The sequence below is a fragment of the Pempheris klunzingeri genome, chromosome 15 (assembly GCF_042242105.1).
Source record: "Pempheris klunzingeri isolate RE-2024b chromosome 15, fPemKlu1.hap1, whole genome shotgun sequence".
Taxonomy (NCBI): domain Eukaryota; kingdom Metazoa; phylum Chordata; class Actinopteri; order Acropomatiformes; family Pempheridae; genus Pempheris; species Pempheris klunzingeri.
Genome location: NC_092026.1, coordinates 9,238,842 through 9,266,798, shown reverse-complemented (window position 1 = coordinate 9,266,798; position 27,957 = coordinate 9,238,842). Strand labels below are relative to the sequence as shown.

At 40.4% G+C, this 27,957-nt stretch overlaps 2 protein-coding genes across 5 annotated transcripts in view; both read right to left on the bottom strand.

The window, feature by feature from the left end:
* Positions 1–32: 32 nt before the first annotated feature.
* On the bottom strand, positions 33–7,156 carry prtfdc1b (phosphoribosyl transferase domain containing 1b). The gene is made up of 9 exons (XM_070844743.1): positions 7,055–7,156; positions 6,662–6,768; positions 5,593–5,776; positions 4,962–5,027; positions 2,915–2,932; positions 1,305–1,387; positions 1,059–1,105; positions 849–925; positions 33–686 (listed from the first exon to the last, which is right to left on the bottom strand). Exons 1-9 carry the CDS (start codon positions 7,118–7,120, stop codon positions 639–641), a joined length of 696 nt encoding a protein of 231 aa, XP_070700844.1. The 5' UTR covers positions 7,121–7,156; the 3' UTR covers positions 33–638.
* Positions 7,157–12,079: 4,923 nt separating this feature from the next.
* Positions 12,080–27,957, bottom strand: part of pbx1a (pre-B-cell leukemia homeobox 1a) — a 44,481-nt gene continuing 28,603 nt past the window's right edge. Inside the window, exons 3-10 of one of the 4 annotated variants that reach the window (XM_070844560.1) lie at positions 21,353–21,597; positions 20,959–21,015; positions 19,724–19,914; positions 19,235–19,370; positions 18,167–18,326; positions 17,090–17,202; positions 15,759–15,848; positions 12,080–12,844 (exon numbers count right to left, since the gene is read on the bottom strand). In XM_070844560.1, the coding sequence (XP_070700661.1) occupies positions 12,752–12,844; positions 15,759–15,848; positions 17,090–17,202; positions 18,167–18,326; positions 19,235–19,370; positions 19,724–19,914; positions 20,959–21,015; positions 21,353–21,597 (1,085 nt within the window). In that variant the 3' untranslated portion in view covers positions 12,080–12,751. The remainder of the gene's footprint in view (positions 12,845–15,758; positions 15,849–17,089; positions 17,203–18,166; positions 18,327–19,234; positions 19,371–19,723; positions 19,915–20,958; positions 21,016–21,352; positions 21,598–27,957) is intronic. The other 3 variants (XM_070844562.1, XM_070844561.1, XM_070844563.1) reach the window with 3 other exon arrangements.

Sequence of the window (27,957 nt, the reverse complement as noted above, 5' to 3'; positions counted from 1 at the left end):
TAAAAGGAAATACAGAAATGACAAAAGTGTCCTACTACACCTCAAATACTAAAAAAACAAAGAGGTAGTTAGTGCATCTAGTGTTTACAAAACTACTTTGTTTTCCCCTGAGCCTTAAAGATGACAGCAGGAGAACTATGCAATGAAACGTCAAAAAGCCACAGCTAAAGAAAATGTAACAATCACCAATTTCCCAATGAAAAACCTACTCCCTTTACTTTGTTACCAAACATACCGGATTAAAAAAATCTATCACATTCATAAAGGTTATCCAGTTCTTTGCATTGCATTAAAGAAGTATAACTGAGATGCCATTTGTGTTAGTCAGACTAAGACAGGCAAACAGTCACAGTGCCCTAACATTAAACATGTTCCATGTAAACACGTAGAATGAGTTTTCAACTTTAAAACACCGTAAAGCATGTGCTAGCTTTGCTAAAATTACCAGTTAAATGTCAGTGTCTATTGTTAAAATAGATGGAACGTTTCTTCGAAGGAATGTCATAACAAAAACAGGGATGCTCGAGATCAAATATCACGATAGCAGCTGTAAGTGAGTGGCATCTCAGGGAAAATGTTCAGGCTTGCAGTGAGACGACATCTGTGTGACGGTCGCCTGTTTTCCCAGTCCCCTTTTTTTAAATCTTGTATTTCATCTTTCCACTTTCGCTGATCACACAGATATGCTAAAGGATGAGAAAGAACAAGAGTCAAGCGGCAGAATGTGACAATGTGTGTCTTTACTTGATGCATGTATGGTGGCCAGTGTTACTAGACACTCTTTATGAGCTCTTTGTCTAAACAGTCACTATTTGTCTAAAATGACAAAAAAAAAGCCACTGACTTACATTTAGGTCTCTAAAGTACTCATTGTAGTCTAGGGCATATCCAACCACAAACCGATTGGGTATCTCAAAGCCGACATCTGAAATCAAAGGCAAAGAAGAACAAATTTCCACAGTGCACTGACTCACTGAGTGGCAAGCTGCAACTTTTGTTTTAAAAAGGTAATGAACCACTGACTCATAAACAGATAAAAGGGTTGGTCAGGTACATACAGTCAGGAAGACATGTTGAGTTATGTGGAACTCTCTTCACCAGCAATCTGGGGAAAAAACAGGCAGACATTATCGTATGACATGCCTTTCTACATAGGATATCAAGGGTAGCATTCATTTTTTAAAAGATAAGTAGCACTTATTTTTTTCTATCTCTGTCTAGACTGGAAGGGCGGAAATCGAGTGATTCACAGAGCAGGACAACTGGGCTGGTTTTGTTTTGAGGTCTTTACAGCCATAACTTACCCTGCTACTTTGATCATTTTGGGCCTGAAGGCTTCAACATGCTTCAGGAGAGTTTTCATTGTGTTTCCGGTGCCTACAATGGCCTGTGAGGTGAAAAATAGAAGAACTGGATTGAGAAAGCAAGAGACTGCCAATAAGGAAATACAGACAAAAAAAAAAAAGAGGATCCATCCCACAGTTGAATGCAAGTGAAAATGAAGAAGTTGTCATACTGTATTTGTATTACATAACCATTTATGAGCACTCACTAAAAATGACTTGGCTTCAACCAAAAAAAGGAATTTAAAAACCAACATACGTGTTTCACAGAATGGCGCCTGACCTCTTGCATTAGGAGGAGGTATAAGTCGTGGTAGAACGAGGCCACGTAGATGTAGGTCAACATGACTGTCATATACAATGAATTGTCCTTACACACTTGTGCTCAACATTTTTCACTTGTGACAGCAGAGGGTAAAAGCAGGTGGAAAGAGCACTAAAGTACCCTGTTACTTCTGTAGAATGCTGTTTCTTAACTTAAACATTATTCAAGAAGAAGTATGCCATATGTAAAGTGCTTTAAGTTGCCAGTGTTTGACAGGTATTACACATTTAAACCTGCCTTGAGTCATATGGTCACAATTCAAGAGCCAGTTAGTAATCATGATTTGCAGTATAGACCATATCCCCTTTACACCATATCCCTTTTAAGTACAGTGGTGACTGTGAATTTATATTTATATCAATATTCACTCTCCTTTAGCTCTGTATGGATTTCTTGATATTTGTAAATATCTGTATCTTTGGCTGCTAAATGCTCCAAGCAGCTTTTCACTAACTTTGTCCTTTTGCTGTTTGGTGCGTAGTCGGTAGCGTACAGTGGGTTTCTCAGGTTCTTTTAGCTGAAAACAGCAGCCAACGCACACACGAGTGTTGGGACTGAACCAAATGCTCCTTAGAGCTGAGGGGAACTGCAGAGTTGGGTGGTGCTTCACTTTGGGTTCATCATTATGAGCAACACATTATACATGGCCATTTAACCCATTGTTAACTGAAAAATAATAATCAGAGCATTCTTAAATTTGTTGATTTCCAATCTTATGTAAAGCTCCAACATTTAAAATTCAGTTATGATACTGACTAAAATAAAAAATAAATAAAGAGTCTTAAATAGGATTAATTTGAAAATATATTAAAAAGGCATTTTCATTACCTACTGCAGTAGCAGCCACAGCCAGTCGCTGACTGCAAGGGCACGTTCAGATGTTTGAATGCGGACTAATGAGCTTTTCAAAATGTTTAATCATGTAATGTTGACATACAGTAAATAATCATCTTTACCTCTTTCCTGTAAATGTTATTTCTTCCCTTGTGCACCTATTCTCAACACAGGACCCAATTATTGTGCTAACAAGAGAGAGTTTATTATGATTATGACTATGCATGAGGAAAAAAAACAGCTCTTATTTCCAAAATATAGGTCAGCCAATTAAAAAAGTTTCCTCATGTTGAACTCTTGTCCGTTAAAGGAAAATAAACTTTAAATGGCTCCTCCGAACCTGGAAAGACAACCACTGCAAGACATACAACAGGCCCATTTGGTGAAGAGGAAAAAAACAAAGTTGACTCACCTCCACAATCAGTACATTCTTATGAGAGCATGTTGGGGACAGAGGAGAGGGAGGGAAGCAAACAATTATTCTTGGTTAGGAACAAACTGCTGTAACTTCTGATCAACCACATACAAAACACAAGGTAACTGCACAGACAAAAAAAAAAAGTGACAAAGGATTTTTGAAAACAGATTAACCTATACTATAAATTTAGTGTGACAAATTAAACTAAAAGGAAATTATAATCTTTAAGCTTTAAAAGCAGAAAAATCTGCCTCATTCTCATCCAGATTGTTCTGCAGTCGTTCTTTGAATGCCACAAATGAAATAGCTGAGATTCTGCAAATGTCTGTCTAATCAACCGGAGACAACTGGGCACTATCTATGTAAAGAGTCACAATGTAAGCTTCATTTCAATTTACTGTAGCTGGGCCCAGATAAACTTTAACTGTGTGTAACTGTATGCAGTGTACTACTTTTCAAACAAAGGATTCAGCCAAGCATGTGGTCATTGCTTTGTGTGGCCCTCATTATTCACACAGATTTATTTAGAGTGCAGTAAATGCCGGAGAAATACAAAAGGATTGAGCTACTTATTAAAGTCCATGTAGAAAGGAGAAGCTACTGTCTGTCTATGTAATAAGTTCCTTGTCCCACAATTAGTTCACTTCTTCCAGAAAAACATCGCAGCATTCTGTTACAAACAGGCGACTAAATTTAGTTGTACATCACAGGGAGCTCAGGGATTTCACAAGCACACTTAAAATACTGTGAGCAAAGTAGCCGGCAGTGACTCAAGCTTACTACCTCATATCCTATTCATGTTTCAGGCATTTATGCCACGCCTGACTACAGGGCATTAGTGTGGGAGTGTGTGTGTTCAGCTAAGGGGTGTGTGTGTGTGTGTGCATGTGAGCCGGTGAGTGTTCAGATCAGCTGATTTATATTGCCTAGAAATACTTGCTGACTTATGACTCTGGTGGTAGTGGTTCAGGAATTCATCCTTGTGCGCACGCACACACACATACTCAGATATGCGGTGAGAAAAGATGTGCGCCTGCTTGCATGTGTGCTCACGATCTGCAGACGTGCACAATCTCACACACAGATTATTGGACAGTTTTCGAAGTATCGACATCAGCTGAAGAAACACCTGCACAAAAGCCACACATCACATCTCATGTGGAATTGTGAATGACAATTATGTAAAAGTCGCTCTCACAAGAACTATTCATTTAATAATTCAGGAGAATTATGTTTTGAATGGTGTTAAATGAGGTATGAGCAAATAAAAAGCTAATTAAGTTTAACTTAATTAAGGTATGTTTTGAGTCAAAAGGCTAAACTGTTGTGGATTTCGCTTCTTAAACGTAAGCATTCGCTGCTTTTCTCTGTGTTGTATGACACTAAAATGAGTGTCTCTCTATTTTGAACCGTTTGTCACACAAAAGTATCAACTTTAGCAGTTCAGGTCTCCATAATATTGTGATGGGCATTTTTTTATGGCCATTTTTAATTCAAACTGATTACATATTTTGCAACACTGTACTAGTAGAATTGTCTATATCAGAGGTTCTTATCCCCTTTTTGCTCATGATTTCTTAATACCCAGTAAAGTCTTCTTGCTAGTCCTTGTCACTCACACACACACTGATTTTGATGCCTGTAACAACTAGACCATTGTCATCCTGCTGATCTACTATGATAGTGACTATATTCTCCCCATTTACACAGATTTTCTCCACTGAGATAAAATGGAAGAGGCTTTTAAACAATTACATTACAGCAGTCGGTATCTGATCACTGCTGGGTCTGTCAGAATCTGCCATCTTTGATCTCCTTTACGAAGCACTGAACCATTTCCTCAGGATGGAGAGGGAGATGGCAGATTAGAGGGAAGGCTGCCCTCTTGAGGCTGCCATCTATCAATACCTACCATCTCCATGTCACTTGTCAGTGTTTGTTTGACTGCAACAGAACCTATAATAACATTTCACTGGATTCTGATGCTGTTCTTTATTAAAAGTCAGGCTGTTTTCAATAGCGTAGATAAGAAGAATATTACCTTTCCAGCTAAAAACGATAAATCCTCAGCTCCGAGTATGTGAAGATCCTCTGTTGACTGGTCATTCTGAGAAATATATAATGCAGAAAAGTAAAAAGCTATGTTACAGCAAGGTTTTCTGAATGTTAGGTGTGTTAGACACTGTTGTGGTGAAACCAGTGAAAAATGCATCATCCTAGGTTTATTTCTAATAAAAGGGGTGATTCCTACATTGATACACAAGGCAAGTAAAGCACTTTATTTTTCCTTTACCTTCTATTTTTTATAATTGCCATATTTAAAGATATGAATCATCTCTAAACTAATAATGGAGTAAATGTAAAACTGTATCTTACAGCACAGCACAATCGCATAATATCATTGTTGAACTAATGTTAAAGTCTGTGGTACTCTTCATGGTGGTTCTTCATGGTGGCCACATGAAAACAGCACATTCAAGGCAAAGTTACACAAAGATACCACTGTCATAACGTTGTAGAAAACATAACTCACACATCCTCTGACTGAGTCATGGGACCATCATGACTGATAATCTTAAGTATTAAGAGCGCCTCTCCATTCACACACATGCCACTTAAGTCACACTGTCGGCGTCTGAGTGCTGTCTGCACGGCAGAGGGCAGAGGCTCACCAGGTAGCTCTTGAGACGGATGAAGTGGACCCTCATGGGGATTGTGCGGTTGGAGTTGCGGCTAAGAGCCTTGATCCTGTCCACCAGGTCGGCACAGAACTGGTAGCCCCCTTTTAGCACGCACAGCACCACAATGTCATTGTCTCCCAGGTCATCCATGATGTTTCGCGCCAGCCGTTCTGTTCTGTAAACAAGATAAATTCAAAGCTCGTCTTACACGACTTAAGCTCACAGCTGTGGGTGATTCATGTTCGTGGGCTAACACGCCCCCCAGGAATCTTTTTATCACAACAATGGCATAGTGATGTAAGCATGCTATCTCAAAAACAAAGCGAATTTGAATGGATTTCTGTGAAGGTTAGGCCACAAGCTGAAGAACAAGTCCACAGTTTTTGGTGCACATGTTGAAAAACTTTAAACAATTTCTTAGCAATGCAAGAACTACTCTATTACTGCTGGCCTTTTCTATCATTCTATCTGTTCATAACTGCAGAAGACAGTTGACAACAATTGGACATCAATTTGATTATATCATGTGTGATTTTGCAAACATGGAAACATGCAAACTTACAACACAGTATCGTGATATATCACTATTGAAAAAAAAAAATTCATATTTTCATATCAACGTCAGTGTTATGATGAAGCCTTAAAATGCCTTTCACTGAAAAACATTCTGACAGATGTATCCCATGATTCTCTGTCACGGCATATTTTCATTGAGATGCTTATAAAAGATTAGTCTCCTGCTATCAAGATTGAATTAACTGTAGGGGTTTGCATTGTGATCTATAAGTGGGAGTGATTTCTAATGGTCTGAGTTGTTTCTTGGGTTTTTTTTTTTAGCTTCACAGTGATCATTATACAGACAATACACCAAAATCCCCACAGTGTCATACCACACCATAGTGAACAACAAATACTATCCTGTAAATCTCCCCAGTATCCCTCAGATCTGTTAAAAAAAACATGAGTAGCTTTAATGCAACCTCGGAGGATTGGCAGCAGACACATCTGGGGAGCTCAGACAGTGTTTGTTAGACAGCAGGACTGGGTTAGTTTGGCGTACCTGTCCATAATCACGCCATGAGGAATGATGACACAGTCTAAATCTCCGGAGTAGTGAGTCGGGTAGCTGAAGAGGTCTAAACTGTAGCCTGGCCAGTCATCGTTAATCTGGGTGGAAAGAGACATGAACGTTATGTGGTGGTATCACTTGCTGGTCGCCTTACAAAGTAGTAAAACCCCAAACACGCGCTGTAGGGCCGAGATGCACCAAATCAGCCCAACAGACACGTGTGGCTCTGCAGGAAACTCTTCTACAAGGTGCGCAGAAGTTGTCTGAACGCGCAGTGGCCGCAGCGAGTCCGCGCATCCATGAATGCGTAAACTTTTTCCTGCGCTGTTTGACGCCATGCAGCACTTGACCCGCATTGCCCGTCGTGTTTTCTCATTTAATTACCACAATCCCGCCGCTTCTCCCGTCGGATTGGACGGCAATGTCTGCCATGTTGTTTTCCGCCGACATGATAAAGAGTCTTGTCGGGGGAAAGTGGTAACTCAAGCTTCCAGGCGGATTTGGCACCGTGAGGAGAGAGGAGGAGCATCGGGGTAAAGAAATGTTCCCTGTTACCATCACACAGTTTGCACCCCTCTGATCACTGTCATTCTGTTATGTCTCCACTAGGGGCAGAGTAGCATTTCCTTATTGTTATAGTTCTATAGAAACGCTGCTTGTTTAAGCTCCAATCTTTGACCATCTATTTATTTTAAAGTGTGAGGGCTGAGAACAGGAAAGCACGTCAAACCATAAACTAGGCTGCGAATTGATGTTGTCAGGGCTGTACTACCGTAGAAGTGATGCTGTAATACAAGAAAACGAAATTACCACAAAAAAATAGTACTGCATCCAAATTTTTAAAGAAAAGTCAAATAGTACCACCAGTCCTGAAAGGTAACTAAGTACATTTACTCAATACTGTACTTATGCACAACTTTAAGGTACTTGTACTTTACTTGAGTACTTTCATTTCCTGTTTCCTCCTACTTCTACTTCACTATAGTCAAGAGGCAAATATTATACTTTTTACTCCGATACATTTATTTGTTCGCTTTAGTTATTCTTTATTTTTCAAATTCAGATTAACAATACAAAATGTGTTTAGCAACTACATCATGATGATATTAAAACAATAAGATATTATTACAGTATGCATAAAGTGATATAAATAAAAATATTAAATGAGCCCCACCGTTACCAGCTGCAATTCAAAGGTCCCATATTATGCAAAATGCACTTCACAATGTCTTTTCAACATAAATACGTGTCCTTGGTGTGTCTAGACACCGTCAGACTATGAGAAAAGACAAGGTTTACAGTTAATATGAGTGAGAACACGTCATTGAGATTTTTGGCTTTTGACCCTTTTATGATGTCATAAGGGGATGTCCGCCAATGTTTTGCCTCACTAACGCCAGCTCCTTTTGACACTAAGATGTCAAAAGCGAGAGCAAAGAATGCAGATTGTTCTGTTCTTCTAAATCAGGGTGCTCAGAAAGAGGCTAAAAACAGCTGCAGCAGCCATGCCTGGTGTGAGAAAAATGTGTGTGAGTGTTTTTTTTTTACAAAACTGTTCTGAGAGGACCTCCAAACACCTTTATGAACTTTAAAATGAGCAGAATATTGGACCTTTAAACATACGAATGCACCGGCAGCCATAATCCAATGACATAAGACACATTATTTCTATGGTTTTACTTTAAATGCATAACTTATTATTATCATATAGTATTATACCAGCAAAATGGACACAAGTGTTAAGAATAAAAGTGATCATTATTCCCAATGGCGCATTTCAGAGTTATACTACCACGTTTTAATGTCTGAGCCTGTCGAGGTGGAGCTGATATTAACTACTTTACACACAACTCATACCAGCATCATATTTTAGAGGCTGCTATGTTTTAGATGTAAAAACATAACCCACAGCTTCTGTGAAATAAATGAGGCTGAGTCCTGGGACAAGCATCAAACTGTGAAACTGTCAGTAATTGGCATCATGAACACAAACACTCACACACAAACACACGCTTTCTGGGAAAGAAAGCGAGAGCAGAAAATACAAGCAGAAGACTTTGTCATCACTCCAGGGACATTACATATTTTATGGAGTTATGCAAGGGTAGCTGACTAAACACTGTGAGTGAAAAGGAGAATACTAGCAGGGTAATTTAATTTCAGAGCCAATAAAACCAACCACAAAATTCCCAGTAGGCAATGATTAAACGTACACCATCCACTTTAATTTAGCCACCACCTTTATTATGTGGGTAAGATGAACATTTATGAACAAATATGTCAACATCGCCATCTTGTGGAGGGAGGCAGACACTTCTGGCCCAGCTTCAGTATACTGCTTTTGTTCTACTCAAATCATTTCCTTTGTAATCTAATATCTCCATTTTTTTTATATAGTGACCCTGTTGAACATTCTCAAACATTGTCTTATCTTAACTGCCAAAACAAGAGGAATAAAGACTTGATGGCCTGTAATTTAAGACATCCTGCTGCCACACCTAGTCTCGCACACAGTAATCTGTGCCTGTGTGGCAGTGTGTAAATGTATGATTTTGAATGGACTCATGTGGTCAGTTAGTCCAGCAGCAGCAGCAGTGGGGTCTGGGCTGTTGTGTCACCGCACATTAGAGCAGTCTGCTGGGCCCTGTTGAGAGGAGGAGACAAGGTGTCTGGGCCACCCACCCATTCTCTTCTACGGCAGCTGTAATTATAAACAGTGGTACAATGACAGCTGGGGAGGCAGATGTCAACAGCAACATTAGATTTCAATCAGCCTGCGCAGTGTCACCACTCCCAGGAACAAGGAGGTGTAAAAACTACACTGCATGACAAATCCCTCAAAAATGTCAGAAAAACAGTTCCCATTCTCAGCACAACTTATTTCACAAGATGTTTTTGTTTCATGTGACGGTGCAGCGGGCTTAGATGGTTTGATGCGGACAACGCGGCACAAGCTAGAAGATGTTTTCAGATGAAGTCTTGTCAGATTGTTTTTGATGCCCTCTCTGTTGGTGCGAGCAGGCCGGCTCCTTCGCTGCCCTCCAGGCGCAGGGGAGCAGTCTGGCTTTGGCATTTCACACTCGCTCAGCAGTCAAGGCTTGTGACCGTCTGTAGACTTTACAGCCAACTGCTCCCTTCTACCCTCGCCAGTGTTGTTTGGCCAATTATGAATATTCATCTGCTATGAAAGTAATTCTGTCAGACATGCAACTGTCCAGCCAGATAGTGTCAGCAATGTTGTTTGTAGGTTTTGAAGGGAGAATCTCACAAGGACACAACCATTCTCCTCCTTCACTATCAGATTTTGATTTGTATAAGTGTAAGATGACCTAAATACAGTATACTGGATATTTCTTTCCTTGTCAAACCAAAGTTGTTGTTTTTTTTATTCCTGCAATGGACCTGATCCTGCTGCTTTAAATATTTACAAGAACAGGATCAGACATGTATTAATCCACAGCTGAAAATAGTCCCTAACTAATGCAATATCTAGTCTTGTGTTAGTGTGTGTGTTAGCTAAAACTACAGTGACCAGCTTCTTTAGAAAATTAAAATACATTTTTTTTATGGGCTTATTTATATATTTGTGACCAGCTTTTATAGATTTATGTTTTCAAAGGGAATTAAAATAAGACAGTCTTGAGAGACAGGTAAACACATTTTTCATTTGGGTAATTTCATGGTATTTGTTGACAATATCATGAATGAATTTTAGTATCACAAATCTTATCCTTTTATTAAAATGAATATGACTGCATTTACTGTATCATTATGACTGTGTTGCTTTACAATAATATTCAGAGAAAGCAGTGAAATCTGTCTAACTGCCACTTTAGATGTCAAAACACTAAAACAGATGAACTTGAAAGTCTTAAGGCGTCTTTCTTGCTTCCTATCTATTTTTTACATTCTGTCAGAGACACTGATGCCCCTTCGCTGTTATATAAACTAGATTTTGGTGTGCTGTGCTTGTGTTTATGTGTGCTTATCTGGGTACGTGTACACTAATATGTTGGACAGGAGCCATAATGGAAGGCAGGGACATGCAGAGCCATAAAAGGGTTTTTGTCTACTCCTAGCCACTAACCTCTGTTGATGCTGAGCAAAATAAAGAATCTTTGTTCTCTTGTTAAGTCCACAATAAGAAAAAAAGCTGATGTATGATCTTGCTGTATTACATATCATTTTTAATGTGTTGAAAACCCTTTCCAACAAAGCAAGTCAAGCACAATGGTGCACATAAACACATGTTGAAAGTTCATGAGCTAATTCACGAGAGTAGGAAAGCAAAAAAAAAAAGTAATAGCCTACATTAAGCATACCATAAAAAAAACAAAACCAAAATACAAATAGGCCACACAACATAAAAAAGTGTCTATAAACAAGGTTAGACTGCTCAGAAAACACATTATTTGACATATGACTTGTCCCTTCTTTAGTGCTTAATGGCTAACATTTACAATGTTCATAAATGTTTGATACTGAAAAAAAATCAGTTTGATAGTATTGAGACAAGCAGGAATTCAAATGTCTACATTTGTTTTGGTGTCAATTCTAGGGTTACTAAAGCAGTACCAGCAGAATAATATATTGACTTGAATGATTTGTATGGAAAGAGACGCCCAGAAGAGGACACAATTCATCCAAATGTGGAACGTAACATTATCTTTACATCGAAGTGCCCTCGTTAGAGCTGAGCAGCAGTTCAGATACAGTCAGATGCTTCTTTCGTGGCGATGATGATCAGTGGCTCCATGCTAAAACATCTCTGGACCTGTGCAGTAGATTCAGGAGCAAGGATCCACTGTGTAAGCACGTAAAACTCTATTAACATGATGACGTCCCTGTTTAAGTGGATTGTGGTTCACGTATTGAAAAACAAACTTAGTTGCAGACGTTCTTGACAAACTTTCTTTTCTTTAGAAGGTAATATCTCTCCTTGTTCTTCTTTCACTTGGACAGTATTGTTGACTCAATTGTAGCACCAGAGCTAAATGACAGAGGACAGTGATTTCAATGAATAGAAAAAGACATAATGCTGTATATCTTTGATGAAAGACTATTATAGCTGACTTTATGATGACACACTTTTCTCAACAGTTTTGTTTTGGTTACATCAGCATTTTGGCATCAACAAAAACTCTTCTTCTGTAGCGGTGGTGGTGGAAAACAATAGAAATATCATAAAGGATTCAAGTAAATTAAAAAGAAAAAAAAGTTTTGTCCTTGTCCAGCAGTAATCAACGAAAAGACAAAATTCCTGTTTTTCTCACTACATCAGTAAATCCTGCATCTCTGTGACTGTCACTCTACCAATATGCTGCAGAACCAAAACCAACAGAATGAAAAATAATTAGTTTTTAAGTCGATATATTCTCCATCTTAATGAATGATGTCAAGCTTGTCTGATTTGATGACAAGTATTTATTTATTGTTTTACAGATAACATACTTCACAGGGTTACCTTAGAGGTAAAATCTCCTGACAGAACTCTGTTTTGACTCGTCGGAGACAGGGGGGGAAGATGAACATACTTTTATCAAGCACACATTGTAAACAACTGAGCAATATTTAAGTCTAAATGGCGTACCATAGAATAGGTGAGAGACAACAAAATGTAAGTAAGAAGATGTGCCTCTTGCTTGCAAAGACAAAAGTTTCATTTTTACAAAACAAATAATGGTCACTGACATATTTTTTCTACTTTTTTTAGTGGCTGAGAGGTAGAATGAAGTATTTTCAGTTAAAACCAAATGATTTGATTTATTTACTTTATCATATCATTTCATCATTATGAGTGAAAACATTATAAGCGAATAAGTAACCCCAGCCCTCTGAATATATTGTGAAATCTGTACAAACGTCTCCACTGATTGCAGTATTGTTTGGGTTTTTATTGTGAAACTTTTTATTTGTATCCCAAATGTCCAACGTTATAAGCAGAGGAAGTATTATTTATTTTTTCGGCTTAGGATTTCACAGTACCTCTCCAAACTGTGGGACAGAGAATCCTTTGTTTAATACTGAGAATAACAAGGTCAGTCCATGTTTTTTGAAGATGAGGTGTAGAGATGGATATATTCAGTTGGAAGTATCCGAATGAACGCTCCCGGGTCCTTCTGTAGGCGATGTCACTGACGAAGGAGTCGGAGCATCTTGCCAGCCACCATTTGTCTGTGTAGATAAGGCAAGAAATTGTTAGCTTCATGCTAACACATTATACCGTATCATGCAAAATTGGTATAGACGTGTCCTTAATAATAAGGTTGGCACTTCTCTATATTTCTATTACTCACAGTAAATCCCATGAAAAGACCAAAGCAAACACTGGTGGTCCTGCTAACAAGGATTGCCTGATATAACTCATCTGTGTCATAGAGCGCAAATGCTGTCCAAAAACTAATAAAAACACATCAGAGAGCCACAGAGGGTAACATGTCCCTTCACTGCAATGATCATGAGCACTGTGGTTTATTTTCAATCAGTCCCACATACAGCGGAGTGTCCTGCAGCTGTGTAGTGACAAGAGCACCAAATGTGTATTAATCCGCGGGTGAAAATAGTCCCCAGCAAATGCACTATTTACTCCTGCTCGAGCAATTTTTGCTATGGACTACAATGCCCACGTTAACTAAAATACATATCTATTTACATCTTCAGTAGGAACAAGTGGGTGCCACATACAAAACAGACAGAAGTGGTTTTGAGAAGGTTTGATTGGTCCTTGGAGTAACAAGAAAAAAAGAAAACTACATAAATCCTTAAATTCAAACGCAAACATGAAAACGACCAAGCTTCTTCAACGGCAGTGATGTCCGTCCACCTGCTACTCGACAGTCGGAAAACTGACAAACACTGTTTTTAAGAGACTCTTCATTAAAAATATTATTGCGCCACTTCCCTCAAATGGCTCACATAATGTGAGATAAACAGAAGAGATGAAACACAGAATACGAAGACCTTTCATATATCTCAGAATATACCCCTGAGATGGTTGATAAAAGAATAAATTATCGATTAAAAAAATAGCTCTTGAATATGGAGGCCTCCTCAAATCATGCTAAAAGGTTGACTAAAGACCATTAAAGACATTAATTGCAATTTCCACGCTATTAGTGAGAGCTGGGAACGTGCTTTGGCAGCCTCTTATTTCCAAACCCTGTTATTTTGCGTAAAGACTGTCTGTCATCTTATTCAGAGGCAAGAGGGGGAAAAAAGAAAGAATGAGAGAAAAAAACATTTCCATCCTCTGAGAGTGGCAACACCCACCAGCAATTTGAGGGGTGTAATTGCTGTTCAAAGATAAAGAAGGAGAAGTGAACCAAGAGCTCAGTCAGTCGATCTTTGAAAAAAAATATTATCTGGGCTAAATAAATACAAGCGCCAACACCTCATTCACAAGCTTTAATTTTTGTTTGAGGTGTATTTGTTATAAAAGAACTCGAAGAGACTCATCATCATCACCAATATGCAATATATTTGTTTTTATTCTCTTGTGAATCTTTCAAAATGGGGCTGGATGACAGTAGTAGTCTAAAATTAACTTTACAATAAACTGTCAGAGATTCGTTTCATAAATGTGTTTATAAAAGTATTTTCAATAAATTTCCTATACATCACTGCACTGCATTTTTATAGTTTACTTCAGACAATTTATTATTAAAAAGTCTGAGATTGGTAAATCCTAAATTCCTTAACCTCAGTTTTACCATTCGTTCATGTACCATTACCTTAGAGTAACAGACATATCCATGTGTTTCTGTGAAAAATAAATACTCGGCGATCTTTGAAGAACCCAGAGGGTCATTTAACAACACATAAAAATACTATAAATATAGGTAGACTGCATATGTCCTTAATATTTTTGTAAGACACAAGAAAAATGTTAAAGATGTGAATGGGTTATCTAGTACGAAAATATAAAATACTGGATGGAAACTGATCTTTTCATTTCTTTTCATTTTGGCTCACCTTGCAGGAATTGAGCAAGGAGATATATGACTTCTTTCCATCTTTGTTTGGATGTGATAAAAGGCTTAAAAATATTTTTTATCGTAGAGCAGACACAGTATCTTTCAGTCTATAAGGATTCTGGAGGTACCTTCATCAGATGTTTATTTTTCGGATGCTTAGCTCTGTGAGCTCTGGCGTTGCACGAGAGGCACAAATTGGGGCAACAAATTCATACATTTGGTAAGTCAATTAATTTGATTTATTGCCAAGCCCGAATTCCGACAAACACTTAGTTTGGAGCTTAGTTTTGGCTTTACATTTTTTTTGTGCCTGTTTACATCAGTCTAACACAGCAGCACAGTTTATTGAACACCTATTTCCAGTTGACCCTGTTGTATGTTGTAGCTGGCTTGATGCTTCCATGTTCTTATTTTAGTATGAGGAGTGTTGCCGGCCTGGCTGTCAGTACTGTTGTTCCTGTGGATGAATGATCTGACCAATGTGCTTGGACTGTTAGCCCAAAGCCCCTCTCTTTCTGTCTCTGTGACTGTCGTATTGATTCTGTTCAGCCCCACGCAGCCTGTCGCTATGGATCTACATGCTAAGGCAGCGCCTCCAGTGTTGCATGTCCCACCCTGCCCAGCCCAGCAAGGAGACCTAGAGAGCTGGCCCAGCCATCGACAGGCTACTTAAAGAGTTATTTTAAGAATTAGGAAGTGGGAACTTTTTTTCTTTTTTTTTTTGTTTTGTGAAGCTAGTCTTGGGGGGGACAGGAGGTATGACTTGTCCTATGGTGCCAATGTGAGAGCAGCGTCGGGAGGGAGGATGACACCTGTGTCCTTGTTCCTGTCGACTGCAGGTGTCTCACTAACGCTAATATCCTCCGACAGACTAGGAGCGTGTCCAGCTACTCAGCCTGGTAGCTGCCTCATTGCCTGCCACCTAGGGCACGTCTGGAGCGGGGGGGCAACTGACTGGACAACAGCCCAACCCCAGCAAACTCTGCTAAGTGGCATCCCAGCATGCACACAGAATTACACATTATACACATCTTGCAACTGGGGAATCGATGCAGCAAGTAAGACAGCAAAGAAAACGTTGAGAGGGACAGAAGGAGATTGTTTACAGGTCTTACGTTGATGCCCTGTGGACTGTACATCTGGTTGGCGGCGAGGCTGTCACTGTATCCTCCGGTCTGGCTGATAACATGGCGAAGGGTATCCACCTGGAACAGCAGGGACACACAGACAAAAGGCCTGGTCAGACAAAAGCTCTGGATAACAAAGACAGCCATGCACAAAGAAAGGTCAGTCTGATAGTGAAAGGGTACCATAAACAAGAAAAGGTTACAAACAGCGAATCAGAATGATTTGGCTGCTATTACAAGCTTGATAACAGACGTTGCAAAAGGAGGAAAACACAAGAAAATTGACAAGCAGCAACTCCTCATGAATACGTTTGTAGTTGTGGTTAAATAATACATCAAAATTAGACATTAAAACAATACTTTGCAACTCATTCTTCTAAATGTAGAAGCACACTACTCACAGTTTGTTTTTTTTTACCATACATGACATATGATGACTTTTCACATCAAAACACATTCACCCAACATGGTTGCCAATAAAAATATGGCGTAACTGAGGTAACATCTTACTTTATTCTGTTACTAAAGCTTTTCTGGAATAACGCCTTTTTCATGTTCCTGTACAGATTGACTGAGAGCTGCTTTGTAGCTTTTGGCAGAGCAGCCCGACAGGTTATGCATGAAAACACACCTGCCATATGGATTTCACAACAAATAAGACCACTGTACTCAGGAGGCCAATTTAGTCAAAGTTGTACTTTCTCTTTTCTTCTTTGTTGTCTTTTAATTGTACCGCCCAGAAAGGGAGGCCATTCTGGCATGTTCAGAAAAATAACCCTTTTAAGGGAACATGAGTTTCACTAATTAAAGGCTGACCCTGAAGACCTCTTTACCTCCTATAAGGGTTGTTCCTTTTGCATATTCATGAACGACCTAAAGCATTTGGAGAGCTGATCTGAATAGAAAAGGAGGGCAGGGGGGTGGAGGGAAATGATGCCAAAAGCACTAAAACCAAACAAGAATACCACCGCAGGTGGTGATTCCTTAATCTATGGTGAGAGTTGTAACACTGTGCTGGTCATCACTGTCCACTGGGGCAAGGTCAGGGAGCTGCAGTACACCAGTGGCTATGTGAACTCTTGTCAGCTGCACTGATGAGTGTTGCACCGTTTCCAAAACTGTCTGCAGTTGTCTACTCAACTGTGGGTTGACAATGGCTTCTACATTAATGTAAGGCTTCAGGCTGAGTTTAACCTCTGTTTCGCTGTGTAGGTCAAGTCAGTGTGAGGCCTCTGCACTCCTTGACTGGACAGTGGTTGAGCATATTTACTTGTGATCTCAAGAATCTGTTAGCTTTGTAAGCTTGGTGAGGCGCCTACCTGGGATTGTATGTTGGCCCCAACCTGCCCCCCTTGGTACGAGTCCCCATTGAGGGACTGCACACTCATGAACAAGTCTCCGGAGTTTGACATGTTAAAAGAGCCAGCAGAACCTGAGAATACACAGAGGCAGAGAAGAGAAAAGAGAGGGAGAGAGTAGGACAAAGAGACAAGAGAGGAAAAAAGTAGCACAGAAGAAAGAGAGAAACAGAAAAGGGAGTTAAAATGATCATGCATAAGCAAAAGTGCATTAAGTGGGTTAGTTAGGAGCAGCTGGCATCATGAAAAAGGCATTCTCTACAAACCTGCATGCTACAGATGCAAAATGTGCATATTACAGTATCACTGCAGCATAATTCAAAAGGATAAATTAACCAACAAGAACCACAAGACAGATAATCATCTTAAAGCTGTTTAAGTCCAGTTTAAACAAGCCGTTATGAATTATATTGCTGTTAAATGTCCGTGCTGCCAGTGTTTCATTAAGGAAGTAATAATTGATCTGCAGGAAGACCCAAAGAATCGTCTTCGTCCTTTAATGGACCCCAGCTCCCCAGATGTAAAGAAACCATCGCGTAACTTGATTTCAACACCCGGTCCTAATCCAATACAGTTGCGAAGTCTCTATATGACAAAAGACTCCGCTTGCCCTCTGAGCAGCTTAATGGCATGCACAAGGTCAACCGGACAAGAGGCAGGAAAAATTAACGTCCACAAGACCAAGAGGTCAATAACAGAGACGGAGAGAGAGAGAGAAACAAAAGGAGTAAGAGACACAGATGGCAACGGCGGAGAAGAAAGAGGAAAAAAAGGAACAAGTAGAGCAAGAAAGCCACTCCATATTACTGGGTAAGTTAAGGAGAAGAGGCACTCTGCATTAAACTAAACGAAACAGCACCAGAGACTGAATTCTTGAGTTGGACGTCAGATATGAGAACATTATTTTGTATGTTTTTATCTTGTGCATCTCTCTGTATCTTCTCTGGTATAAAAATTCTATTTTCTTCCATCTATAGAGCTTCTTTTTTTTTTTTTTTTAATATAACTGACTAGTGTGTAGTTTGTGATTCAGCTCACCTGCTGAGTTGGGAGTTGATGGGGAGTTTGCCTGGCTGCCGTGAGCAGACACACTGGTTGCACTGACTGCGGTCCTCGCTGCGTACATGTTGGCCTCTTCTTGGAACTTGCCGATGTTTTTCTTGTATCGGATTCTCTTGTTCCCAAACCAGTTCGATACCTGTCGAAATAGCAAGAGTTACAGTAGAGTTACAGTGGCTCACTTAGTAAACAATTCAAGCTGATAGGGATGCAAAGACACCAATGAAAGCCAAAGGTTTCAAATTTCATAACATTTTACAAGCAGTGTAAAATAGTAATATTTGATAAGTAATCTTGGATTATGACTCCCGTTGGCACGTCGACCTTTTGCACCTGCTTTTGCGGCCGCTTTGACATCATTGCTTTCCTCACGGACTACACAGGGCTGATTATTATTGTGTTCCTGTGTCTGGACTGAGTGAGTAAGATGATTCTCGATTGTCAGTCAATGTGGAGATCACTGCAATATTCTTATTGTGCTGTGCTTGTTTCTATAATGCGCACGCTGTGTGACTGCGTAACTTTTGTTCTGCTTTTGTCTTGATGGCTTTTAAAATGCATCCTCTCTACCATATACGACTATACGATAGAGTAAACTGAAGGTGCAGGAAAACAGAAACCAAAATAAAGATCCATGAAAGTAAAAATTCACATAAAATACCATTTACAAAATACTGTACAAATGCAACAAAATTCAGAATGGAGCCAATATTGATACCGATGCTTGGTATCAAGCGATTATAATTTGGAATTAGCTTAAATCAGTATTGATATTTAGTATCAGCCTGTTCATTGTTAAGATCAAACTACTGTGAGGTATCCTGGTATTCCTAAATGTTTCTGTTACCCAAAATAATGTTAAGATTACATTTCTTGTAAAAGCCAGAAAACAGTAAGTTAATGTTGATTTGGGAATTACAAATTGAATCAATGTAAAATCTCCTGCAAGGCCCTGGTTGTGCGCTGAGAGTACCACTGATTTTGATTAGTTTTGACCAAAAGATTAACCACAAAATCTAAGCAGATATCTTTGTTTATTCTGGTTACCTGTGACACTGTGATGCTGCATTTCTTGGCCAACTCCTCTTTGGCCTCCTCGCTGGGATAGGGGTTACTGAGGTGGGAGTAAAAGTACTCGTTTAGGATCTCTGTCGCCTGTTTGTTGAAGTTCCTCCTCTTTCGTCTGGACAGAGAGCAGAAAGGAGACAGGTTGAATAGACATTAATTAAATAGACATTAATTAAAACATTGAAAAATCTATAAATTAATTCCTCTCTTGCACTTATTCATTTAACCAAAAAAGTTAAGTTTGTCAGAGCAATGCTGAAACATTAAAGGACAGTAATTTAAAGCTGTTAAAATGCTATTTAAAAAAAAAAAACATGAACGAGGCAACTTTAATCAAAAAATCAGGTAAACAAACAATAGAATCCATAAATAAAATGCATAAAATATTTTTTTAACAAAGAGCACAGTGTATTAAAACTAAAGGATTTTTTTTTTTAGATTTTGTTTCCCACATGGACACACACAGACCTGGCGTCGAGAAAGCGTGAGCGCAGGATCATGACTGCCTCGCAGGTGCTCTGTTTCAGCTGCATCTGGATGGAGCTGAACTTGCGGTGGATGATGCTGACCATGCGCTCGATCTCTTTGGGCGAGATGGGTCGTGTTCGAGACTGCTCCCTCAGCAGGTTCATCACATGGGTGGTGAACTCATTGCACGCCTGAATGCACAGACAGACAGGATTCATAAAAAGAATAACTATCATGGAGGCTCGACAGCTTCAGACAGAACAAAAGGATGAAATTGGATTCTGGAGAGGCTGCACCTCCGCTGGTAGGCATTGGCCTCATAGAAGCAGTGCTGACAGTGTAACAGCAGCAGCGTTAGAGGCAATAAGAATAGTCTAAATTGAAGCAGCAGACACAGTGCGATGTTTCACGCCAAACAAATGTGGTGGCGGAGTCGTACAGTGGAGGCAGTGAGACTTGCAGTGCTCTGAATATTAAAAAGACCTCTCTTCAATGGAAGAGAAAATGTGACAAGTGAAGAGAAATCTAAAATGACAGCAGGCTTTCAGTCCTGTTAACGTTCAAGAGGTTTAAACTGTCTCCCTCTCTTTTCACTCCATCTTTCAGTCTACCTCGTTCTCTCTCTGTCTGAATCAGTCACTGGATATGACTGCATTCAGAGTCAAGGTGTCTGTTGCTTGTCAACACCAGGGTTACGTCAGTCAAAGTGATGCACCAAGCAGCCGTTCTGCTTGCACACACACACCAGACACTACTCACTCATACACGCGCAAGGTGTACGTAGCATGGTGACACAAAAATGCTCAGGTGTGTATTGACTGTGACAGTTAGCGATGACTAGCCTTCCTCAGAGAAGATGACAAACCCAGAACGCTCTGACTTCCGAGGGAATGACAAGACGCTACAGTCTTTGGAAGAGCTGGTGTGTGACTGATATAATGGCTGCTTGCCTGCTGAAGATAACATCTCTCAAAGCTTGGCTTGTCATGAGTTGGCCTGTGGGAGCTGATTTCAAGAGCATCATACTTAGTTAAAAGCGCTCAAGAAAATCTATCATTTATACCAGCAATACCTCTAGAAGTGGTGTAAATCGCATTTCAGGAGAGTGGAGTCTGTGCAGTGTATCACCGCTACATATTTTGTACCCACGAAGAAGACAGTTAAGGTTTTTATGAGTCAAGACATATTTGTGCATGTCAACAATGGAACAATTTATAAAGATTAAAATCACTGACATTTTTTTTTAAGTTTCGCCTCTGTCCATATCTATGACCAGTCAAGGTGACGTCCATCTTTTTCAGTAGTTGCACATTTAAACAGAAGAGAGTGAGAAATTACAATTACAACACTTTCTATAGTTGTGAAATATAAATAGAATCACCACTCAAAAAGGTGGAGTCAAAACACTGAGTTTATGAGGGGGCATTCAATAATCAAAAAAGGGTTTTAAAACAGTGCCTAGCTTATGGACACATCACATCACAGATATTCTATTATATGGGGTTGAATTACGGTTTACCAGAAGAGGAACTAAGAAATTAATGAGAATAACAACAGCTAAGAAAAAGCTAAATATGTTTTTGAGTCGCAGGAAAGCTGTTGGTAAGAGACAATGTTTCTCCTCCCCACCTGTTCATACTTCTCCAGCTCTGTGTGGTAAATTTGTCGGATCTGAGTCAGCTTGGCCCGGTAGTCGGAGTGTTCTGCTGAGTTGTCGGCACCGACGCCGCCAGTGGCTGCTGCAGCAGCTGCGGCAGCTGCAGACCCACCACCTTTCTCTGGCCCAGCCACGCCCTCCGCCAGCAGCATGTTGTCCAGTCGCATCAGCTGAGGATCTGGAGGTTCCTCCTCCTGTGCACCACGGATACTGAGCACTGTTGAGGACAGGAGGAGATGACATGAAAACACTGATACTAAACATTACTATTTAAATCATCGATGCTCAAAATGACTGAATAGCAAAATTTCAAAAGGACAAAGAAAGAATCTTCACTGTTTCTCCTGCTCCAGCCTACCAAGTGAACTCCCTGAAATATGGCCATCGTTTTAATGGTTCAAGTCTGAGCCATAAAAATGTGCAGCCTCACAGAGGCTGGCAGCCACGCAGGCCCATAAAACTATAATTTTATCGATTCTGGCTATCATTTCATGTAAAAAAAAAAATTAACACAGCCTTCCACCAGAGTTCATCTTTCATTGCTCTCCTTATGCTCAGACTATGTTTAGTTTCTGGTTGATAGCTTTATTATCTTGTCAGATGCTATCGAAACAGAAAAACAAACTAATAACACAAGTTAGGCACAGCATGTTAATGCAAAGACACCCGGCTTGAATGAATCAGTTTAGGAGACTACAGAATTTGAGCTCAATAAAATAGTTCCAATGCTAGATGGAGATACACAAAATAAAAAAAATGGTGACTATTTAATTAGAAAAAGTGAAGGTAAAAGATTCAAAATCATTCGTTAAGGTGAAGTGTAACTATTACTATAAAACTTTGTGCAGTGATCAAAAAACCTTTTTTCTACTCTCAACGTCACACTGAATGTGTAGTATTGTGGATTAGTTCTCCTCATATCGTAGAATGAACTACTGAATTATCATTCTAACATCACACCGTGAATACCTGAACAGCAGTGCTGTAATCTTAATTTAGCAGGACTGTGGATGCTTTTACAGCTGCCACTGGGGTCTGTTTACACACTTGTTTGGGGATTTGAACCTGCACGTACTCACACACCTACAAGCGCTCAGCTCTCGACTGACACTCAGCTCCCATAGTGTGGAGAGTGTAAACACAACAAAGACAGGCCTGCTGAGACGGACATGCACAAACAACATAAGCAAAACATGCCTTATGTACATATAAACAAATGTAGTCAAACAAATATAGCACACATCCTAAGATCCAAAACTATTCTGATGACTACTTGAATAATGACCTCTTAACTCCTTTCTAGAATATAAAACATAGAGGTGTTTTAATGTGAATTTGTACTTCGAGATCAGTTGCACTGCCCTGCCTCTTTCTGCCACCAGAAGGCTCCCTCGGTAAAGCAGCAGAGCGTCCTGCTTTTCTCAGAGGTGCTGAAAACAGCCGACCAGGTGCAGCCCTCCATTCCATCCACTGTCTTCAAGGACAAAGACAAAGCTCGCGCTACCACAACATTTTTCATGCACACTTTAATCTACGCATCCATCAAAATCTTTCAGGAGGACGATCTAATACTCCACCCTGTATGTCTCTTCCATGATGACTGTAGACGGTGAGGGTAAATGACAGGTTGTGTGACAGAGCAGTAAAGCCATATTGAAGCCCACAGTCTCCGGTCACAGCGACGGCTCTTTTGTAATGAGGATGTAAGGTTGAGCCACCCTGTGACCTTTCTGGTGAGCAGGGGGTCCAGATGGATTCTCGAGGCCGCATGGGGAGCTTGTCTACCCTGGTCTTCCTCTTTTCAACCCCCCCCCTCCCACCTCCCCCACCCCCCCTGTTTCCTTCCCTCTCTTTTTCTCCTCCAGCAATAACATCATCCATTCCCATCAGCTCCAACACGTGAGCAAGCTCAGCTCAAGAGGCAAATGTCAATGGCTATCAGACGGCTGGAAAAGGTCAGGAGTTCAGATTGGGAGCAGACGCATGTGTGAGCGTTCGTGTTTGTCAGTGCATGTGCACATGTGCTGGTAGATGAATATGTGGATATTTTTCATGTGAATCACACCAGCGGGAAATTATAACACTCGCCAATTTAATTCTGACAAAATAGTGGCACATCCCAACCAGAGGGGGAATCTAATGAGCCTAAGAGTGATTTATTCATTCCCTCCAAGTCCCCGAGTGCACAACTAAAAGCATGAAATGGATTAAATAAATACAATTAATAAGGAAAATCAAACAATTCACTGTGCTGTGGCATAATTACCCTAACCACAGCCATCAGCTTTATTTATTTCTGTTCAGTAATAGCAATGAAATCGATTAGACCTCAATGCCAATCAGGGTGCTTGTGGTGAACTCTGCTGCCATGGACTATACATTAACATAATCACCTGACAGAATGAAGTGCCTTCTATTATAATACATCACTTGCTCCTAACACTTGTATTATAACACCAAAAACCCTGCATACACACTTTCTAGTCCATTATAGCAACAAAGGCATGGAGTCTATACTCCTCTACGATTCCCTTATTCCATGGACAGTCACAGATTAGTATCTATAAAAGGAAGATGGCCATCATCTAATCTTGATCATTACCGACAGACTTAATTGAACAATGAGAGGACACAATTCCCCTTTCTGTCGCTTCCTCCCTCCCTCCCTCCCTCCCTCCTTCCTCCTCTCTTCTTCTCTCTTCCCCATTGTGCATGCTCTTGTATAATTCCTTCCCTGAGATGTGGGGCACTAAACCCAAAAAGGCAAGGCATAAAAAATGAATACGTATCATAAACAATTCTCGAGCTGCTTCCTGAATAATGAATGGAATTCTAAGAATAAGCCTTTGTTTTGGTTATTGACAAAATTAATTTCTGCTGTTTTACTTCCTTAAGAGCTGGCTCATGCCCATCGCCACACTGCCTGCTGTTTGCAGACAACAGGAGTGTAAATAAACATGACGATTAAGCCACCCACTCATACGGGGAGAATCAAGGTGCACACGCGCCAACACACAACACAAACATACACTTTGTGCATGAATGTAAGCACTCAAACAGGCACGCACACACACACACACAGGAAAAAAAAAAAAAACGCACACACAGCTATGCACATTGGCAGGCTACCCCGAGCAACGAGCCTGGCGCCCTGCGAGTGCTTTTAAATGAAAACATGTTTAATTAATGATGTTGAAGTATTCTGTCACAATTAGGAAGATTTACAGTCAAACAAGGCAGCAGTGATGTCCCTGACAGTCATGATGAAAGTTTACTCTTCTTGCCTCTGACTGGCAGCTAGCAGCCAACGCTGGACTGGATCCATTTCCCATCAATACAGTAATGCAATACACTCCGCAGCACTGTAGTGTTGTAGAGCTGTGAGTGTGTGTACTGTATGTATGTGTGTGTGTCCTTCCTTGCCTAGCTCTTGTCCACATCACATGACCCCAGAGAGGGGCAGGCAGTGGCTGTGCTCTCTATTGATTGTGTGGGCACACGTCATCTAGGGTTTCAGCAGTTAATAAATCAGGCCTGCTCCTGACACAACTGTGTGTGTGTGTGTATACATCCGTGTGTGTGTGTGTGTGTGGGCCTGTCACAGACCAGTCAGCAGGAGTGAAAGCGACAGCCACATGATAATGTAACATCACCACCATTCATCCCTGCCACACAGCATTCTGAGACAAAACAACAACAACCTAGGAAGCTGAAAAAAAGCAGCGTGATTTACAGCAGACATGACAAGTATCACTAATACAAATCCTCCCCTCCCTGCTCCTTGAAGGAGTTTAGCATCCTGCTCTCATCTGCATTTGATGCAAGCCCAATAAAGCAGTCTTCATAAGACGCAGCACCGTTACATATTTCATGCTGACCCACACACTAGAGGTAAACTACAGTGCTAAGCAAAGCTATTATCATTACTGAGAACACTAAATGAACATTATGTTACATTATATCCAATTTACTGTATATGTGGTCATTTCGACTGAATTGAATCTGGACTTTAATAAAGAAAGGGCAATCATAATGGAATTACTAATCCAGCCTCACAATAAAGTCTATGCCATGAAAGCAATTGCTGCATTCTAAATATTGTCTCATTCAAACAGTGTTAAAATGTGCCTTACTGTATTTGTACTGAACTGCAGCTGAATGCTAGATGTGTGGTGTGCTTCACCGACTTAGAACTGCACTCCTACAACAATGTTGGACTCATGATGGACAAAAACAAGGAGAACAAAAAAGAATCAAAATCGTTGCAGCAGAACCACAGATATCACCTTATTTGTTCCCTCTTCCTTGTCAACACCTGGTGACATCACTTGAGGCAATTTATCAGACTTCTTGCCAGCTTTATACAACTTGATTAATCAGCCGATTATTGTTAATTCATCATCAGTCAGTCAGAAAAGGGTGAAAAATGTCCAGCGCTTTTACCTAAAAGTGGCCAAACAACTCAAATATTTGGTTTACTATCACAAAATGAAATTGGAACAAGGTAATGTTTTTTTTTTGGCATTTTTGCTATAACAATGCCAGAGAAGAGTTTCAAGTATCCACAGACAGCGACCGATGCTTGGCAGCTCTCTATACTGATTGCTACAGATATATTTCAGTAGGTACCAAAACAGTATTGAGGTTCAAAATTCAGCCATACCAATGAGGCAATCATCATAAAACGCAGCACTGTGCCATATTTCATATACTGTCCCACACAAAGGAGGTAAACTACAGTGCTAAGCAATGCTATTATCATTACTGAGAACACTAAATGAATATTATGTTGCATTATATCCAATTTACTGTATATGTGGTCATTTCTTCTAAATTGAATCTGGGTTGTAATAAATAAGGGACGATCATTATGAAGTCACTTATCAAAGCTGGAGTCTTTGCCGTTAAACTATTGTTATATTCTACATAGTGTGGTGTTTCAATAGGCTTAAAATGTTCTGGACTGGAAGCTGAAAGCTGGATTTGTGGTCTACCCATGAACTCATGGGAAACTTTTGTCAGGCCCAAAATGTTCTCTCCATCACCAGATAATGGGAAGCTGTACAGCCTCAGTACACAAGGGCATAGTCATAAAATACCTCTAAAACAGCTTTATGTTTTATCAGCTATCTCGAGTATCATGTGCAGAAAGCGGGCAGAGCCGGGGTGTTGTATCTGACACTGGCTGGGGGGATGGGGGATACCAAGGACAAGGAACAACACCAAAGAAATACTGGGGGGACAGGCAGAGACAAGGAGATGTGGATGGTACAGGCAAGGAGGGAAGAGAGTGATGGAGGGAAAATGAAAGGCGAAAAATAGAAATGGAATAGGAAAGCGAGGTGTCAATTAAAAAAATGAACCCCAGTGCATTTGGGAGGTGACAGCTGGTGGGAGACGAGCTGACAGGCGTCACATTAGGCGGATTTGGTGGCCGCTCCCCTCATCCCCTCCTTTTTTTCCCTCCTCTCCCTCTGTCTCTCTCCCTCTCTGGCTTTCTCCACTGGCGATCCGTAGTTTCTCATGCGGCAGTAGTGGCGGCAGCAAGCGAGGCAAGAACTCAGCTTGGTGTTTTTCAGAACAAGTTCCCCCTGCAGCTACTCCTAATAACGGTAATTATCGTCATCATCTGAGGCTTAAGCAGGCCAGTTTCAGGCCTGAGGGGCTGGCCTGATAATGAGGCAGCCAGCGCCAGAGGAGAAGACCATTCAGAGCACCGCCCTGCCACCAACACTGAGCACTCCCATTTAAAAGCCTTCATTAAAATAATTCATTATTCAAAATAGGCAATACATTAGCCCCCTGGCTGTCAGTCTTTCTTAAGGTGTCCTAAAATATATATCTTCTTGATTGAATCAAACTCATGATCAGCCCATGCAGTTTTAACAGCTCCGGGCTGCACTGGATTGCTGAGGAGAAGTCACGAGCTTGTGGAGCGGCGAGCTGCACAGTCGGCCTGCTAGCAGAGAGACAAAGACATGTCTATGGAGCACCATGCACAGCAAAACAGAAAGTAGACACATTCCTGCTCACACTAACTTTTTGATAAAACTTGTTTCCAACCAAAAAACATTTTTGAAGAGCACAACCAGAATCAATACATTACGGGAACCATGTTTGTTAATGTCACGATGACAACAATTTTAATCAATTCCACCATTTTTGTTTTTGTAGCCTCAAGGAAGTACTTACCCTAAACCTAGCAAAGTCCTTTCTGTGCCTAAACCTAACCAAACCTAAACCATAGTGTTAAGGGGCCAGTGTACTTCAACAGCCAATATAATAGCAGACAAAAATCCAGAGCTGCATCCGACAATTTCTTTCCAAAACCGGCAGTCTGACATTCTCACGCACTTCAAGCAGCCATTAGCCAGGCGTGTAAAGGTGAGAAAACAAGGTCTGAACTTCAACCTTTAGTATTTCTGTCACTTTCTGCGTCCATACGAAGGCCAGCTTTTCACTCCACCTCTGAGTATGGCTGTTCAGAGCGGCTGTAGACGCTTTTGCCTTTTGACATGATGGGACGACACTTCATATAAACTAGTTATTTTCAAGCATAAGCCGACCCATAGAGTCC

Excerpts from the sequence above, each read along its gene's own strand:
- prtfdc1b (XM_070844743.1), bottom strand. The coding sequence starts at position 7,120 with ATGTCGGCGGAAAACAACATGGCAGACATTGCCGTCCAATCCGACGGG. Across the intron at positions 6,769-7,054 it reads GGAGAAGCGGCGGGATTGTG|ATTAACGATGACTGGCCAGG; the intron begins GTAATTAAATGA and ends CTTTCCACCCAG. Across the intron at positions 687-848 it reads AGTACTTTAGAGACCTAAAT|CATATCTGTGTGATCAGCGA; the intron begins GTAAGTCAGTGG and ends CTCATCCTTTAG.